The sequence below is a fragment of the Myotis nattereri genome, assembly GCF_964212035.1.
Source record: "Myotis nattereri genome assembly, chromosome: 5".
Classification (NCBI taxonomy): Eukaryota; Metazoa; Chordata; class Mammalia; order Chiroptera; family Vespertilionidae; genus Myotis; species Myotis nattereri.
Window position 1 is genome coordinate 29,439,402 of NC_138080.1, and position 17,548 is coordinate 29,456,949.

Below are 17,548 nucleotides of genomic sequence, written 5' to 3' on the forward strand. Positions count from 1 at the left end.
TTTCTCTCTCTCTCCTCCTCCCTTCCTCTCTGAAATAAAATAAATAATAAAAATTAATAATATACTTCTCTATGTTCACTGAAGCATTATTTACAGTTGCCAAGATATGAAAGCAGCCTAAGAGCCAATCAATAGACAAATGGATAGAGGTGTGATGGATATACACAATGGAAAAAGAATGAAATCTTACTATTTACAACAACATGGATGGACCTAGAGGAAATTATGCTAAGTCAGACAAATACCATATGATTTCACTTACATGTGGAATATAAAAAACAAAATGACCTGGTTGCTGTGGTTTGGTTGAGCATCGTCCCTTGCACTGAAAGGTTTCCTGTTCGATTCCCAGTCAGGGCATATATCCAGGTTGAGGGAGGCAACCAGTCGATGTTTCTGTCTCATCCATGTTTCTCTCTTTCCCTCTCCCTTTCTCTCTCTAAATAAATAAATACATACATAAAGATAAAAAACAAAATGAACAAACTCATAGATACAGAGAACAAACTGAAGGCTGCCAGATGGGAGGAGATGGGAGGCCAGGTATAAAAGGTGAAGGGATTAAGAAATACAAATTGCCAGTTACAGTAGTCACAGGGGTATAAAATACAGCCTAGGGAATCCTATATAATAAAAGGGTAATATGCAAATAGACCAAATGGCAGAACAACCGAACAACCAATCAAAGTATTATTAGTAATATGCTAATGATATGCTAAAGCTGCTCAACCGCTCGCTATGACGTGCACTGACCACCAGGGGGCAGATGCTCCAACCGGTATGTTAGCTTGCTGCTGGGGTCTGTTCAATCCGGACTGAGTGAGACGGGCTGGACATGCCCTGGAGCCCTCCTGCAGTCCCTCCCCGGCCTGATCGAGCATCAGTGGGGTCCCTCAGCCTGGCCTGCAACCTCTTGCAATCCGGGACCCCTCAGGGGATGTTGGAGAGCCTGTTTCAGCCCGATCCCGCAGGCCGCTCCCCTTGGGAGGGAGCCAGACGCAGGGCTCATGGTTGGTGAGTGCTGCTGCGGCAGTGCGAGCCTCTCCTGATTGGGACTGATTGGGCAAGAGCCCGTGGCAGGCACAGTGAGGCCAGGATGAGCGGGAGCAACAGGGAGGAGCTGCAGGCGGTGTCGGACTGCGGGTTTTGGCCTGATCCCTGCAGCCACCCAGAGGGACCCCACCCGTGCACGAATTTGTGCATCGGGCCTCTAGTATAGTCATAATATTGTAATAACTGTGTATGGTGCCAGGTGAGTACTAGACTTATCAGAGCGATCACTCTATAAGTTATATACATGTCTAACCACTATGCAGTACACTTGAAACTAATGTAATATTGTATGTCAACTGGAATCGAAAAAATATTTTTTAAAGATTTTTTTCCCCTTCCAATCCTCACCCGAGGACATGCCTATTGATTCGGAAGAAAGGAGGGGTGGAGGGACATGAATGTGAGAAACAGCGATCAGTTGCCTCCCGTATGCTCCCCAACCAGGCACCAAACCCACAACCTAGGCATGTGCCCTGACCCAGAATTGAACCCACAACCCTTCAGTGCATGGGACGATGCCCCAACTAACTGAGCCACACCAGCCAGGAAGGGCTCAAGAAAAATTGTTTTTTAAAAGGCAAAAACCCCAAGAAAGGAGAAAACTCAGCACCAAGCAATTCAAGTCAGTTTCACAGAATGTCAGTGGAAGACATGTGCTTTTATTTAAATTGTTCTGTAGTGCTCTTTGGTTTTTCAAAATTAAATCCCAAACTTATAAAGAGTCAAGAGGCAGAACAGCCCATCCAGGAACAAGTACAAGCATTATGCATATTGATAAATTCAGTCAGCAGAGCTGAGGGCAAAGAATTTCGTCTGGGGCTTCTCAGGCTACTCAAAACGCGCGTTTGCTCTTGAATATGAAGCTCTGTCTCTTGACTGGAGAGGTAAGTGGGAAAGTTGGCCTTGGAGCGGTGACGTAGGAGGTAGGAACGGCCGGCTCTCCGATGAAAGGCATTGGCTTCTTCAAGGAAGCAGAGACCAAACCACAGAAAGGCTGACCTGAATCTGGGGGCATAATCTTATCAGCCAGCACAGCAGGCCAGGGAGAGGCAATAGGGAGAGGTGGAGACTGTGGCAAAGCAGAGAGGGGCAACCTCTATGCAGCTTCACCAGCAGGCAATGCAGGCTTAGCCGAGGTTTAGAGTGAAACTCCAAATCTGGATTGGCACGTGCAGTTCCCCAGTTTTAAATGTTGTCAACAGATTCCAGATGGCTCAAACGCAGGCTGGGGGCAAGCAAACCCATCTCACCAATGCAGCCTGCAGGCTTCCCGTCTGCAACCTTTGCCCTGAAGGAACTAGGTAGGCCCAGTTCTGTGAAACAGTCACAGGAGGTCATTCTCCATCTCCCTTGGGCACCCAGAATAGCCTTCCTGACCTGTAGCCATTTTGCAACCTATGCCCCCTGCTGACAAAATGTGCAAATGCACTCCCACACCCCACATATCTGTCCGTGCCCTGAGCTGAGAATCACTGCATCTTTTGGGTGTCCCCAAAGCCAAGATTTGTGAGCTTTGCTTTCTGAGGTCTGAAAAACATTTGTTAGTGTGTTTGCTTTTCAAACATGAAATGATCATTGGAAAATGTGCCTGCATCTCAGATGTCTTTTTCCTTGTGCCCGGTATGGAGAATGCACTGTCCCCTCCCCCGTGGGAGTCAGAGCTGGGATCCCAAGCAACTTGAGGTGTCCTCACCCATCCACCGGCACCCTGCAGCCCCCTTCATGGCTCCCTGTGCTCACTCCTGGGCTGGGCGGCTGAAAGGAGAGGCTTGTTTCCTCTCAGTCATGGAGGCCAGAAGTCTCAGGTCCAGGTTTCCGCCAGGCGGTCCCACGCCTCTCTCCCAGGGCTGGGGCTGCTGCCACCCTGGGTGTTCCTTGTTTTGTAGCACTTCCCTCCAATGTCTGCTCCACCTTCACATGGCATTCTCCTCTCGTTCAAATCTCTCCCTTTTAGAAGTAAGTGTCCCGGTCACACTGGGTTAGGGCCCACTGTGCGCTCGTGATCTGATCTTAACCCATCATGTCAGCAGCGACCCTGTTTTCCAAATGTGGGTCACACTCGCAAGTCTGGGGGTTAGAACTTCCACAAAGCGGGGGACACTGCTCACCCCATTACTTTCTCCCAGTTCAGTGTGACTCCTTTCTGAAGGAATTAGAAAGCCCAGGTTACAACATGAAGTGGGCAGCACCAGCTGTCAGATGGCATCCAGTGAGTTGAGGGGTGCCATCGGTTATCACGGTTCAGGACAGGTGGGCCTGAGCAGAGAGCGGTCTCGAGGTGCGTGGGGAGGCCACTGGCCTCGCAGGCTGTGCCGGTTTCCACGCTGAATTCCTCTCTCCAGAGAGGCTAGGTGGGAGAGGTGACAACGGTCCATACAACTGCTGCTTTAAACCGTTTAGCAACCTCTGAAAGGGGGCAGGTCATCTGTCTGGGAGTTTGGCTAGAATCAGACTGGGGATCAGAGGTCATAAACTACAAACCCACGATCCCCAGGCCCAGCAGGACGGGGTCAGATGCTGTCCTCGTCCAGCATCCTGGTGAGCCCCTCACAGATCCGGCGCAGGTGGGAGACGTAGGGCTCGGCCGGCCCGTACAGCATGGCCAGGAAGTCGCAGTTGGCAAAGTGGCCGAAGACGTGGTTGATGCGGCCGTGGGACTTGGCGGTCAGGTGCGGGCCCACGGCCTGGTGCAGCAGATCGCGGCACTCGAGGAGGGCGGTGGCCAGCACACGCCGGTCGAAGGTGAAGTCCACCTGGTGGAAGCTGACGGCTGTCATGGCCAGGCGGCGCGCCCTCTGGCGGAAGCGCTGCAGGAGCACCAGCTCCTCCCCGCCCAGCTGGCCGCTGCGGAGCAGGACGCCCAGCTTCACCGCCACCTTGATGAGGTTCTTGAGCACCTTCTGGGCCTCCTTGCGGCTGCGCGTGAACTCCTTGGTGGCGCGGTACAGCTCGTCCAGCACTTCGCTGCTCGTGTCGTCGATGAACGCGGCCACGGTCGCCTTGGACGCCACCTTGCTCAGGAGCTTCTTCTGGGCCTGCAGGGCCAGGCTCTTGGTGCTGAAGGTGTCCATTAGCCCTGCCGGGAAAGAGGCCCAGCATCAGTTCCCCCGGCCCCGGGCCTTGCCCCTTTCCTGGTGGCTCCTATACAGCCCACAATGCCCTGCCCCTCAGCACGGCCTCGCCCCCTTGTCGCCTCATCCCTCCGCTCAGCCTGGATACCACCTCCCCCAGAAAGCGATCCCCGAACAGTCAAACCCAGGGGAGGCACCTCCTCTGGGCCACACACGCCCCAGGCTCCCCCATCTCTGCTCTGCTCCCCCGGGCTTTGCTCCCCCTGGTCTGCCCCGCCCCAGGCCACAGTGGGGGCAAAGGGCCTGATTCCTTACCCGCTGTGTCCTTGGAGATTCCAGAAACATCTGCCGAGTGAGTAAGAGGAACCCAAGACCCACCCCCAGCCCCAGGCCCTGGTCAGAATCCACCCCCACCCTGGCCCCAGGCTGGCCAGACCAGGAATGTGCTGTGGGCTCCCACTCACACCCAAGGGCTCCTACAAAGCCCGTCTTTGTGGGAGCTCAGACCCAGGGAGAAGGCCAACCCCTGGCCGCCCTCGCAGAGGTTAGGGCGGGCACAGGGATTCCTGGAGCAGCCTTCCCTGCCCCCCACACCAGTCACCAGACCTCGGGGCTACACAGGCCGGGGCCAAAGCTAGGGTACCACTGACTCAGCACCATGTGGCAGGCCCTGGCCGGCAGATGTGCCCATTTTGTCATTCCACCGGGTAGTGGGCAGGGTGCCCATTCTGCAAAAGCAAGCACCAAGGCCGAGCCACTGCCCAAGGCCACACAGGAACACCGTGCCCCCGCCCCCCGCGCCGCTGCTCGTCAGCCCCTCCACCGTTCCCAGCTGACACCGCATGTCACCCCCAGTCCTGGGGGGGTCGGGAGCTGTCCCCCATGACAAAATCAGCCCTCAAGAGACATAACTGCCCTGTGCCTCGGTTTCCCCATTTATAAAGATAAGAACTAACTCTGCCCTGGAGCAGAAGCTTGTGACCAGCCCCAATGCCCACCCGCTGTGCCCGTCCCCTGGGCAAGAGGCTGGACCCCGAAGCCATCCAGCAACCTGAATGAGAAGGCCTCTTTGACAGCGGCGGCATCAGACTGGCCACTGGGCACAAGTACCTACGCCTCCCAGATGCCCTCCCACCAGTTTCTCTAGAACATTCTATCCCATTCCCTTTACTCGTTCTATACACTCCTGCTCATCCTTCAAGTCTCAGCATCACCGTCACCCACTCCTGGAAGCCTTCCCAGAGGTCCCAGGCTGGGCCAGGGGCCCCTTGGCTCCCACGACGCCCTGAGCATCCTCCACTGTGGCCCCGAGACCGTGGTTCCATGTCCGCCTCGCTGACCCAGTGGCACGTGCAGGGGTGGATCACAGCGCGTCTCCAGTGGCCAGCCCAGGGCCCGGTACATAGCAGGTGGCCGTGTTTGTGGAATGAATCAGGAAAGGATGACTGCAAACACTGGAATGAGAGAGCACTCCCAAGGCCTGGGTCTAATCTCCCCAGTTTACAGACGGACAAACTGAGGTTCAGAGAGGAACTTTCTCTGAGTCCAGGGATGAGGCCCAGGCTCTGGACCCCAAGGGCCCTGGAGCCCAGCTCCTTCTGCCTATTTTGGTTGCTGTGTGAGCCCAGGCAGGGCCTCTCTGGCCTTGACCTTCCCATCTGGAGGTCCTGAGGTGAGGCGTGCTGGTTCTAGAGGAGAGCTGGGCCTATTTGCAGTCTTTAGAAAGGACCTGGGCCCCCGCAGCACCCCTCCCCAAGCCAGAAAGAAAAGGGGTGGGAGGGAGGCAGCTGCAGCCTCCCTCCCCAGCCTCCACACTTCTAGCCCCTCCAGCCAGTCTCAGATCCGCCACACCTGGGCCAGCCCAGCTGCAGGCCCAGCCCTCCTCCCGGACTCATTGTTCTGCCAGAAACACTGCAAACAACGGGGGGGGGGGGGGGGGGGGGGGGGGTGGCGGGCAGCAGGTCATGGATCAAAATAAACCCTGGCCTTCCTTCCTGCCTGCTGTGCTCACAGGTCGGAGGGAGAACAAGCCAGGAGGTGGCCAGGCTGCACCACACCAGCCCTTCTGAGTCAGGGTCTTTCCAGGAACGGCCCCGAGGTTCGGGGGCCACCAAATGCCAGAACCCCACTGTCATTACAAGCCAGAAAAGCCCACTAACGTCTTAGAGGCTGTGCCAGAACATTCATTCAGCTGCTCAATGAGCATTTATGGAGCACCAACTGTGTACCAGGCACTGGGAAGACACCGATGACAAAAAGAGATCTGGTCCCTGCTCTGCTGGGGATCCCGACACTCTAGACCCCAGGCCAATTCCTTCTTACAAAATCCTTTGGGCGCTCCCGTTCTCCCCTGAAACGGACTCCGCAGCACTATCAGCTACCTCTGCCCACCCGTTTAAAAGTAAAATGAGCAGATGGTGAAACAGGCCACCATCTGCAGGACCGAGGGCATGGCGTCTGGGGCGCTTCCTGTTCTGTTCAATCTGGGGCCGTACGCATATAGAACGTCTCTGAGTCAGATGGCTGCACTAAAAACCAGCCAGCGAAGTGTACACTTTAAAAGATGAACTTTGCCGAAACCGGTTTGGCTCAGTGGATAGAGCGTCGGCCTGCGGACTGAGGGGTCCCGGGTTCGATTCTGGTCAAGGGCATGTACCTGGGTTGCGGGCACATCCCCAGTGGGAGATGTGCAGGAGGCAGCTGATCGATGGTTCTCTCCCATCGATGTTTCTAACTCTCTATCTCTCCCTTCCTCTCTGTAAAAAATCAATAAAATATATTTAAAAAATAAAAAAAATAAAAGATGAACTTTATGGTCTGTGAATTATATTTAAATAAAGAATATCTAACATTTCTCCAAAGAAGATACACAACTGGCCAATAAGCAGCTGAAAAGGTGGTCCACATCCTTGGCCACTATGATCTATCACTTCACGCCCACCAGGACGGCTCTTAGAAAAAAGACAACATCACCCTGGCCGGTGGCTCAGTGCTTAGATCACTGGCCCAAGCACCAGAGGGTCACAGGTTCAATTTCCAGTCAAGGGATGTGTCCAGGTTGCAGGTTCGATACCCAGCCCCCCCGCCCCCATCAGGGCATGTGCAGGAGGCAACCAATCGGTGTATCTCTCTCACGTCTCTCACACACCACTCTTTCTCTTTCACTCTCACACTCTCTCCTTCCTTCCTTCTTTCCTTCCTCCTCACTTCCTCCTACCTCCCTACCTGCCTTCTACTCTCTCTAAAAATCAATGGAAAAGCATGGCTCAGTGGTTGAACGATGACCTATGAACTAGGAGGTCGTGGTTCAATTCCCGGCCATGGCACATGTCCTGGTTGTGAGCTCTGTCCCCAGTAGGGGACGTGCAGGAGGCAGCCGATCAATGATTCTCTCTCATTATTGATGTTTCTCTCTCTCTCTCTCCCTCTTTCCCTTCTTCTCTGAAATCAATAAAAATATATATTTTTAAAAATCAAAGGAAAAATATCCTTGGGTGAGGATTAACAATGAAAGGCAGTATGAGGTGCTGGTGAGGCTGTGGAGAAACGAACCCTCACACGCACGGAAGGTATGAAAAATGGAAAACGGCGCAGCTGCTGGGAAAACAGTTCTGGCAGTTCCTCAAGCACAGTTACTGCATGACCCAGCAACTCCACTCACAACGTCCGCTCCCCCAAACGAAAACACACGTCCACACCAAAACTCACACACACATGTTCAGAGCAGCACAAGTCATGTGGCCCAAAAGCAAACCCCCAGTGACCATCAGCAAATGAGTACACAAAATGTGAGCCGCACACGGGAATACCACTCGGCCGTGAAAAGGAGCGGAGCACTGAAGCTACCACGGGTGGGCCTTGAACACATGGCGCTCAGCGAGAGAGGCCAGACCCAAAAGGCCTCCCAGTGTGTGATCCATTTCTGTGACATGCCCAGGACAGGCACACCCGCAGGGACAGGAAGCGGGTGCCAGGGGCTGGAGGCGGGGGTGAGGACTGGCTGCTGATGGAGACAGGGCTTCTTTCAGGGGTGGTGGAATGTTCTGGAATTTGAATACTTTAAAATGGTGAGTTTATATCTCATCAAGTGGAGCACCTTCTATTAAGTGTATATACCTATATCTTTAAGCCCCTCACTATTTTTATTTATATATATATATATATTATATATATTTTATTGATTTTTTACAGAGAGGAAGGGAGAGAGATAGAGAGTTAGAAACATCGATCAGCTGCCTCCTGCACACCCCCTACTGGGGTTGTGCCCGCAACCAAGGTACATGCCCTTGACCGGAATCAAACCTGGGACCCCTCAGTCCGCAGGCCGACACTCTATCCACTGAGCCAAACCAGTTAGGGCCTATTTATATTTTATAGCTCGTTTTTTACAATGCTAAATGAATTTAAAAGTAGGATCTGGCCCAAACTGTAATACAAACAGAAAGTAAGATAATGCCACAAGAGTTGTAAAACACTTTCACACTGACAGGCACTCAGTAGGTCCTCGGGACATGTCTGTTTGTTTTTTAATTGATTTTAGAGAAAGAGAAAAAGGAAGAGAGAAATCTGTTGTTCTACTTATTTATGCATTATTCTTTTTAATATATATTTCATTGATTTTTCACAGAGAGGAAAGGAGAGAGAGAGCTAGAAACATCGATGAGAGAGAAACATCAATCACCTGCCTCCTGCACATCTCCCACTGGGGATGTGCCCGCAACCAAGGTACATGCCCTTGACTGGAATCAAATCCGGGACCCTCCAGTCCGCAGGCCAACGCTCAATCCACTGAGCCAAACCGGTCAGGGCTATTTATGCATTATTGATTGATTCCTGTATGTGCCCTGCTGGGGATCGAACCCGAAACCTTGGCATATTGGGATGACTTTCTAATCAACTGAGTTACCTGGCCAGGGTGAGACATGTTTGATTAAAAAGAATTTCCCTCCTTAAAAGCTCAAGCTCACTGCACTCAAGGATGGAGCAAATCTATCAGAGGTTTGCCCATATGGTGAACATCCTATATAATAAAAGGTGAATATGCAAATAGACCCAACGGCGGAACAACCGGTTGCTACGATGCACACTGACCACCAGGGGACAGATGCTCAACACAGGAGCTGGCCCCTGGTGGTCAGTGCGCTCCCACAGGGGGAGCGCCACCCAGGCAGAAGCCCTGAGCTGGACTCACGGCTGGCGAGTGCAGCGGTGGTGGCGGGAACCTCTCCTGCCTCCGCGGCAGTGCTAAAGATGTCCACCTGAGGTGTCCCGGACTGCAAGAGGGCACAGGCCGGGCTGAGGGACCCCGCCCTCCTCTAGTGCACGAATGTCGAGCACCGGGCCTCTAGTCCTATATAATAAAAGCCTAATATGCTAAGTGTCCGACTGTTTGTTCAACTGGTTGCTATGATGCTCACTGACCACCAGGGAGCAGACACTCCGACCAGTAGGTTAGCTTGGTGTTGGGGTCTGGTCAATTGGGACTGGGTGAGACAGACTGGACATGCCCTGGAGCCCTCCTGCGGTCCCTCCCCAGCCCCGATCGTGCACCAGTGGGGTCCCTAGGCCTGGCCTGCACCCTCTTGCAATCCAGGACCCCTCGGGGGATGTTGGAGAGTCACAGGCCAGGCCGAGGGACCCCACCAATGCACAAATCCATGCACCAGGCCTCTAGTATAGTTATAAATGCCTCCCAAAAGAGTTCCATCTCCCTTCAATTTACCCAGGAATATTCACTGAATATTAAAATGGTGCAAAATAACCACCCCCACGCATCAGCTTGTTTTCGGCAGGACATTAGGAAGTGGAGGCCGAGGCTGCCCTGAGCGTGGCTGGACACCTAGTATCCCTGGTCCCCGCCCCCAAACACTAGAACATCCTGCCATTATCAGAAGCAAAAAAAAAAAAAAAAAAAGAGTTTTCCAAATTTCCAGAATGGCCCCCTAAGAGAGGTCGCCCACACTGGGAGGAGGGCCAGAAATCAATGCACATGGAAATAAACAGGATAATTTCAGGGCCGTGGGGGCAGCGGGGGAAGTGACAGGAACAGGCAGGTGACATGGGCTGGGGTTGTCGGGAAGGCCTTTCTGAGGTGGCGCCCCTGGAGCTGGGACTGAAGGGACAAGGTCTGGGGGACGGTTGAGCCAGGCAGAGCGAGCGGCCTGTACACCGGTCCTGGGGCGGGACCTGTCCGGCTGTTAGAGGAACACCAGGCCACAGGCCCATTCACAACCCCTCACAGGCCACAGTGGCTCCACAAGCCCCTGCCCCTAGGGGCAGCTTTCCCTCCAGACGCCCAGCGGCTCTGTTACTCCTGCCCTGCCCCCCACATGCTTCCCCCAAACACTGGAGCCTGGTCCAGGCTTCGGACTTTTGCTCTCTGCCAACCCCGTTTCAGGTTTGGACCCCGACCTTTGTCCCCGTTCCCATGTTGGACACTCCAACTCCCACTATTCCTGGGAGTCACCCCCCACCGCCCTCTTCTTCTACCCCAGGCAACCACAGGCCCACTTCCTGTCTCTGGATCTGCTGTCCTGGACATTCCACATAAACGGATCGCACGCTGTGTGGCCCTCTGGGTCTGGCTGCTCTCACTGAGCATCATGCGTGCAAGGTCCATGCACACTGCAGTGAGTGTCGAGTGCTTCACTCCTTCTCGTGGCTACCTAACGTCCCATACCTTATTTCTAATACAACGTCATTAACCCCAAGTTCAGAGTCTGTCATTTTTAGTAAATGGCAAAATTCCTGGAAATACAGCAAGGGGCTCTCGTCACGGGCAGCCTGCCCCGCCCCATGAATTCTTCATGCCCCACACAAAGGGTGTCAATAATTGATGCACACCAGCCACTCCTTCTCTCCTCTCTGTCCCGGCTGCAACGGCCAAGGATGGCCTCAGGGCCCCTCCCCCCCCCCCGCCCACTGTGGCCACAGACCTTGTTCCCACACAACATCAGGCTCCCGCTTCAGGAGCCCTTTATCAACCATCGCTCACACTGCTTGGTCAGTGCTCACTTTAAATATGGCCAAAGGGAAAGGGGAGTCTGCCCGTCTGAGGTTGGGGAGACACCGGTGGTTATCAAACTGGGTTTCCTAGAGCCCTTGGGGGCCACCCCAAGGACAAGCAGGGTCTGGCCACCTGCCGGGCTGCAGTGAAAGCCAGGACACTTTCAACTGTGGTCAGATTTCTACCGAAGGAAGGGTCTGGAGGCCAAACAGGAAAGTTGGAAGACCACTGCCAAACCCATGCAAGGAGCACAGGACCGGCCGGGGCTAAGTGGATGCTTCAGGGTCACAGGGAAGGAAAGTGGGTGCAGCTCCTAAATGAGTTCTGGCTTCACCCCATTCTCACCCACCCCAGGCCTCATCCCTGGTCCCCTGGCCCCATGCTGCCCTCCCTGAAGCAGCCATCAGAGGGCGCCAGTAAACACCTAAGTGGGGCCCTAGCCCCCGCCGCCGCCTCCTCCTCCTCCTCCTCCTCCTCCTCCTCCTCCTCCTCCTCTTCTTCCTCCTCCTCCTCCTCCTCCTCCTCCTCCCCAGCTCACTCTGCCCCAACAGGCTTCCTCCCTGTTACTCCACACACCAGGCAAGGTCCTGCCCTAGGGCCATTGCTGGGTCTGTGCCCTCTGCCTGGAACGCCCTTCCCCCCAGGTCTCCAGTAGCTGTTTCTTCCTTGTCATTCAGGGCTTAGATCAAATGCCGCCTCCTCAGGAGGCCCCCTCCGAACCCCCATTTAAACCAACTTCCCCATCCATCTGACTCCCCATTATCTTCATGCAGTTACAACTAAGTGTAACGCTTTTTCTGGCTGAAAGTACATGTCTTCCAACCCTGAAGCTTGGCTCACAGTAGGTGCTCAGAATCTGTTTGTTGAATGAATACATGACCTCTCAGAGGGTCATAGAGATCTCATTCCTGGGCCCCGCTGTTCAGCCTGGAAAACTGAGACCCAGAGACAGAATTATCCCAAGGTTCCGTGGTAGCACAGCAGCAGCCTCTCTGGAGGGGGGCTCCCCCAGGTGGATGCTCCCAACCACCACCACCGCACTGGAGGACAAGGCCTTCCACGATCTCAAGGACTCAGCCTGTGGTTCCCCCCATGGAAGCTCAGGAGGGCGGGATTCCAGGGGAGGTCGTCTCAGGGAGGGGTGTAGGGGCATCCCAAAGAAGGTGTGTATGCTGTGGCGCTGGGCCTCGTCCTACCAGCGCTCGGTGGATCACACCTGGGGCTGAACCCAGACCAGCATGAGTTATTGGTCAGCATCTGCCTCTAAGTGTGGCTGTTTCCATGCCAACAGCTGGTTTTTCCTGGGCACTGTCTTGTGGCCACATCTGACAGACAGAGACGCTGAGGCCTCCTTCATCCACCTCCTTAGACCACCAAGCAGCCAAAAGGCCCCTCACCTGCCGGGGCCTCAGAGGAGGAAATGGAGGCTCCGGGGCCCCGACACACCCAGGGCTACATGGCAGGAGGCAGCAGGAGGCGACACCATGGGGCCTCAAATCTGCACCTGCCTAATGTCTTCTCTTAGGGACCCCCTGCCTGCTCCCCATCAGAATGGGATTCAAGACCCCCACAGGCTGGGCACTCACCCACCACCGACCGCCGTTGTCCCCGGGCACGGAGCCTGCCAAGTGCCAGAAGCACAGCCCAGGTGTCTGTGTGGCCCGGGCCGCAGCTCTTTGTTATGGTTTCCATAGGTACCGAGTCCCTGGGCCGGCCCTCCTCCACCCCGCCCAGGTGCCCAGCCCTTGGCCCAGCCCATCTAGGCAACTTGTTATGTTTTAAAATTGACATTGTGGGCCTGGCATGGTGGCGGGGGAAACAGCGTGTACACAGGCCCTGAGGCAAGACGATGCCTGGGTGTGAATGCGGAGGCTGTGTGCCTGGACAGCTAGGGAGAGGGAAAGTGGGAGGATGTGAGGGCCAGGAGAAAGGCCTCTCTATTCCATTTTGGAGGGGGAAACTGAGGCCCAGAGAAGGGAAGGGAAGTGCCTGAGGACATGGAGACTCACATTCCTGCATTTAATCCTGGAGGCAGCACGCAGCGCCTGCCATTACACAGACAGGAAGCTGAGCCTGGGAGCACCAAGTCATCTGTGAGTGGCGGAGTGGGAAGCAGGTTTGTCAGATCCCAAGATCCGAACTCCCCAACCACTTGCACAACTGCTCTCGCCCATCTGCAGCCCTTCAGGGCCTTCACCGCCTCCAGCTGGGCTCAGACTGCTCGGGAGGTAACCCGGGAGACCTGTGTACACCCGGGGCTGCCCTGCTCCCGGAGGGGCCCCAGGAGAGAGGAGGCCGTGAAGCCGGCAGATCTGGGTCAGCTCACCTGCCAATTACCTCAGCGGGTGACCGTCCCAGTTCACAGCTGGCAAAACTGAGGCCAAGGCTTCAGGCCACCAGGGAGCTCCTAGGGGCGGGTGTGGGCCTGGGCCTGGCTCTCCAGCAGCCTGGGATCTGGCCCCCGCACCTGGCGCCAGGTGGAAGGAGTAGAGTCCATCAGAGTCCCCTGGCGGGTGGGGGGGCTCTCTATGCCCGTGGGGGCAGTTCAGACCCACTGTGCCTTCCCCTAGCCCTGCAGCAGAAGAGGGTCCGAGACCACGGGAGAGGGAGAGGGAGACCCAGGCAGGAGGAGTACAGGCGGATGGGGCAGCGGGCTTTGCAGGGGCACGACGTGGCGGGAGAGACGGAGGGCGGCCAGGCAGCCCCGGGAATGCGCCCGGCATCGCGCTCTCACCTGCTCTTCGGGGCCCGTCGTGGATCCGACAGCCGGGATCCGGTCCCGCCGCCTCCGAGGGCCGATGCGCCCGCCGCGGAACTCGCGCTGGTTCACCCAGCGGGTGGGGCGGGAAGCTCTAGCCCTCGGGTCGCCGGGCCCCTCGCCGGGCCCCGCCCCCGCCCTGCTCCCGCCCTCTCGGAGGGGGATGGGCCAAGGGCAAGGGCTCAGCCAATAGCAGTGCGGGCGGCGTACGAAAAAGCCAATGGAAGCAGGTCAGCGCCGCGGGGGCGGGGCTAGGGGCCGGGCCAGGCGGTCGGGGGATTCCTCCGGAATCGCGAAACCGGCCGGATGCTGGGGGCGCCCCGGACCGGGGCCGTCGGAAGAAAAGGGAGGAAGGGGACAGAGTCAAAAACAAAGAGACCCGGGGGAGAGGAAGGCTCAGAGCCAAAGAGAAAAACATCAACCGTGCAGTTCTGGACAGGACCCCTCCTCCCTCCGGGACTCAGTTTACCCACCTGGGTAACAGGAATTTGGGTAAAGGCTTGTTTCTTAAAGTACAACCAGGGAACCCTTTACATCAGAATCACCTGGGAGCCCCTTAAAAATGCAGATTCCAGTACCCCGAGACGGGCTGACTCTGACCCAGGACTGAAGATCGATCGTCCCGGGTTGCTCATAAACTCTCCGGTGAGGTTTGGGCAGTGGCTGGGTGGACAGGCCCTGGAGATCCCACCAGGGGACCCCCAGAGCCAGCCTCAACTTCCCTGGGAAGGAGCCTCCTGGCCGCCAGCAGGTGGGGCGGCAGGGCCAGCTGGGCATCCCCTCCACCCGCCCCCCACCCGCCGCGAGGATGCAGCTGTGAGTCCTGGGAACTGGGCCCTGGAGCGGCTCCCAGCTCCCTTGCTCCTGTTTCCTCTCTGCAGCCCCAACCCAGGGCCCAGTTGCAGCTGGAGCCAGGGGCGGCCTGGCAGGCCCCATAACAAATGTTTGTTGAGTGCCTAGTCCTGTCCTGCACGGTGGGGGGTGGGGGACAGGGAACTATGGCACAAATAAATGAAATGTTTCTTTATTCCGTTTTGGAGGGGGAAACTGAGGCCCAGAGAGGGGAATGAACGGCCCGAGGACACGCAGGCACCAGTGGCAGGGATGCGATTTCAAACCTAGGACTGCTTGTCCTACCTCTCCTCACCCCCGGCTAGGTCCCCCTCTCTCTCTAAGCCAGGCTGTCTCATCCTAGGCACTCCTGACATTTGGGGCGGTAATTCCTGGGGGCCGGGGGGCGAGGGGGGGGGCACCATGTGCACTGTGGAATGCTGAGCAGCATCGCTGGCTTCCACCACTCAGTGCCAAGGTAGCCCCTTCCCCCCAAGTTGTGGCAAACAAAAATGTCTCCAGTCATTGCCAAGCGTTCCCTGGGGGTCAGATTGGCCCCTGGTTAAGACCTAAATCCATCTCTTCATGTCCCTGAGCCCCAAATTACAAAATGGATCAGGGTAGCTAATGGGGGTCACAGAGGCAGAGGGAGCCATGTTAGCACCTCATCAACCCACAGCAGGTTGTTTCGATGGGTGCTGCTGGGCATGAGCAGGTGTGGTGTGTGGCTGAGGTGGGTTCAGTCCCAGCTTTGTCAATATCTGCCTCCAAGTGTTCATCTCTTCGAGCCTCCATTTTCCATGTCTGTGACATGAGGATAATAAAGCCTACAGGGCCACAAATAAGATGATAAATAAAAAATGCAGGTTCTGCCCTGGCTGGTTTGGCTCAGTGGATAGAGCCACGGCCTGCAGAATGAAGGGTCCTGAGTTCAATTTTGATCAAGAGTACATGCCTGGGTTTCCAGCTCGATCCCCAGTAGGGGGCGTGCAGGAGGCAGCCAATCAGTGGTTCTCTCTCATCATTGATGTTTCTATCTCCACCTCTCCCTTCCTCTCTGAAATCAATAAAAAAAAATTTTTTAAATGCAGGTTCTGCCCAGCTAGTGTGGCTCAGTGGTTGAGAGTTGACCTATCAACCAGGAGGTCATGATTCGATTCCCAGTCAGGGCACATGCCCAGGTTGCAGATTTGATTCCTGGGTGGAGTGGGTATGGGAGGTCACTGATAGCTGTTTCTCTCTTGCATCAATGTTTCTCTCTCTCTCTCTCTCTCTCTCTCTCTCTCTCTCTTCCTCCCTCTCTCTCTAAAATCAATAAACATATCCTCTGGTGAGGATTTTTTTTTTTTTTAGTGCTCACAAGAATGTGAAGAAATTAGAACTTTGAACATTGATAGTGGTGGGGGGATATAAAATGGTGCAGCCGTTGTGGAAAAGTTTGGTGGTTCCTTATAAAGTTAGTCATAGACTTAGCATATGACCAAGCAATTCCACTCACAGGTATCTACCCAATGAAGTTGAAAGCAGGGACGCAAATAGATAGTTTCCTAGCAGCATTAGTCACAATAGTCAAAAGGTGGAAACCACCTGTGTCCGTCCACAGACGATGAAGCACAATGTGGCTCCTCTATGCAATGGCATATTATTCAGCCCGAAGAAGAGAGAAAATTCTGACTCCTGCTATAAGTTGGATGAACCTTGGGGACATGATACTGAGTGAAATAAGTCAGACACAAAAGGATAAATACTGTGTGATTCTACTCATCGGAGGTCCCTAGAGGAAGCAAATGCATAGAGACAGAAAGTAGGTGGTGGGAGCCAGGGGCTGGGGAAGGTGTGTGTTTAATGGGGACGGAGTTTCAGTTTGAGAAGATGAGAAAGTTCTGGAGACGGATGGTGGTGATAATTAAACAACAATGTGAATGTATTTCATACCACTGAACTGCACACTTAAAATGGTTAAAAGTGATAAACGTTGTGTTGTATATTTACCATAATTTTAGAAATGAATAATGTAATATACCAAAACACTGAATTGTATACTTTAGAAGAGTGAATTGCATGGTATATAAATTATGTCTCAATAAAACTTTTGTTTTTTAAGTAAGGGCCCAGCGCCACATCTGGTAATAATAGCAACAATAGTATAACTAATATTTATTGAGCACCTATTTTGTGCCAGTCACTATTAGCACTTTACATAAATTAAACTCATTGAATCCTCACAGCAACCCTGCAAGGGGCTACAAGTGTTCCATTTCACAGATGATGACATTGAGGCTCAGAAGAAGCAGGTCATGACAGAGGTGGGATTAGAACCTGGGACAGTCTGAGTTAGGTGTAATGTGTACAGCTCTTCTGAGTGGCCTGGACATCCCTGGGGTTGCCCCCAGAAGGCCAGGGAACTGGGGTGGGGGTGGGGCGGGGTCTCCTGAGCCTAGTGAAGAACAGACCGGGGCTCTACCTGGGGTGAGGCTCAGCTCGGATCTTGGGGTCACGGCTGTGCCGCTTCCCGCCGTGTGCAGCAGGGGGCGTGCGTTGCCCACAGCTGGCCCAGTAGCGACTTCTCTCACAGGAGTAGGTGCCTAAAGTGGTCTGGATCTGCATGCCGGCAAGGGTCCCAAGTCCAAGTTACCCCAGACCTAAACCCATCCAGTGTCGCCGGCACCCCAGAATCAGGCCTTGCACCCTGCCGGACTGTGTGACCCCGAGAAAGAGGGCCTCTGCTCTGTGCCTCTGCCTCGTCCCTGAGCAATGGGACCCCCGTGTAGAGAGGAGGATTCTCTCTGGGGTCCTCCGGGAGGCCCTCGCCTGGCGGCTTCCCCCCTG

The 17,548-nt window shown here is 54.9% G+C and overlaps 1 protein-coding gene across 1 annotated transcript; it reads right to left on the bottom strand.

Annotated features, from left to right (window-relative positions):
* Positions 1–1,673: 1,673 nt before the first annotated feature.
* On the bottom strand, positions 1,674–13,956 carry TNFAIP8L1 (TNF alpha induced protein 8 like 1). Its single transcript, XM_081092520.1, has 2 exons — positions 13,865–13,956; positions 1,674–4,129 (listed from the first exon to the last, which is right to left on the bottom strand). Exon 2 carries the CDS (start codon positions 4,122–4,124, stop codon positions 3,564–3,566), a length of 561 nt encoding a protein of 186 aa, XP_080948646.1. The 5' UTR covers positions 4,125–4,129; positions 13,865–13,956; the 3' UTR covers positions 1,674–3,563.
* Between the last annotated feature and the right edge of the window lie 3,592 nt (positions 13,957–17,548).

What these genes read in the sequence shown, in the direction of transcription:
- TNFAIP8L1 (XM_081092520.1), bottom strand. Translation starts at nt 4,124, where the DNA reads ATGGACACCTTCAGCACCAAGAGCCTGGCCCTGCAGGCCCAGAAGAAG.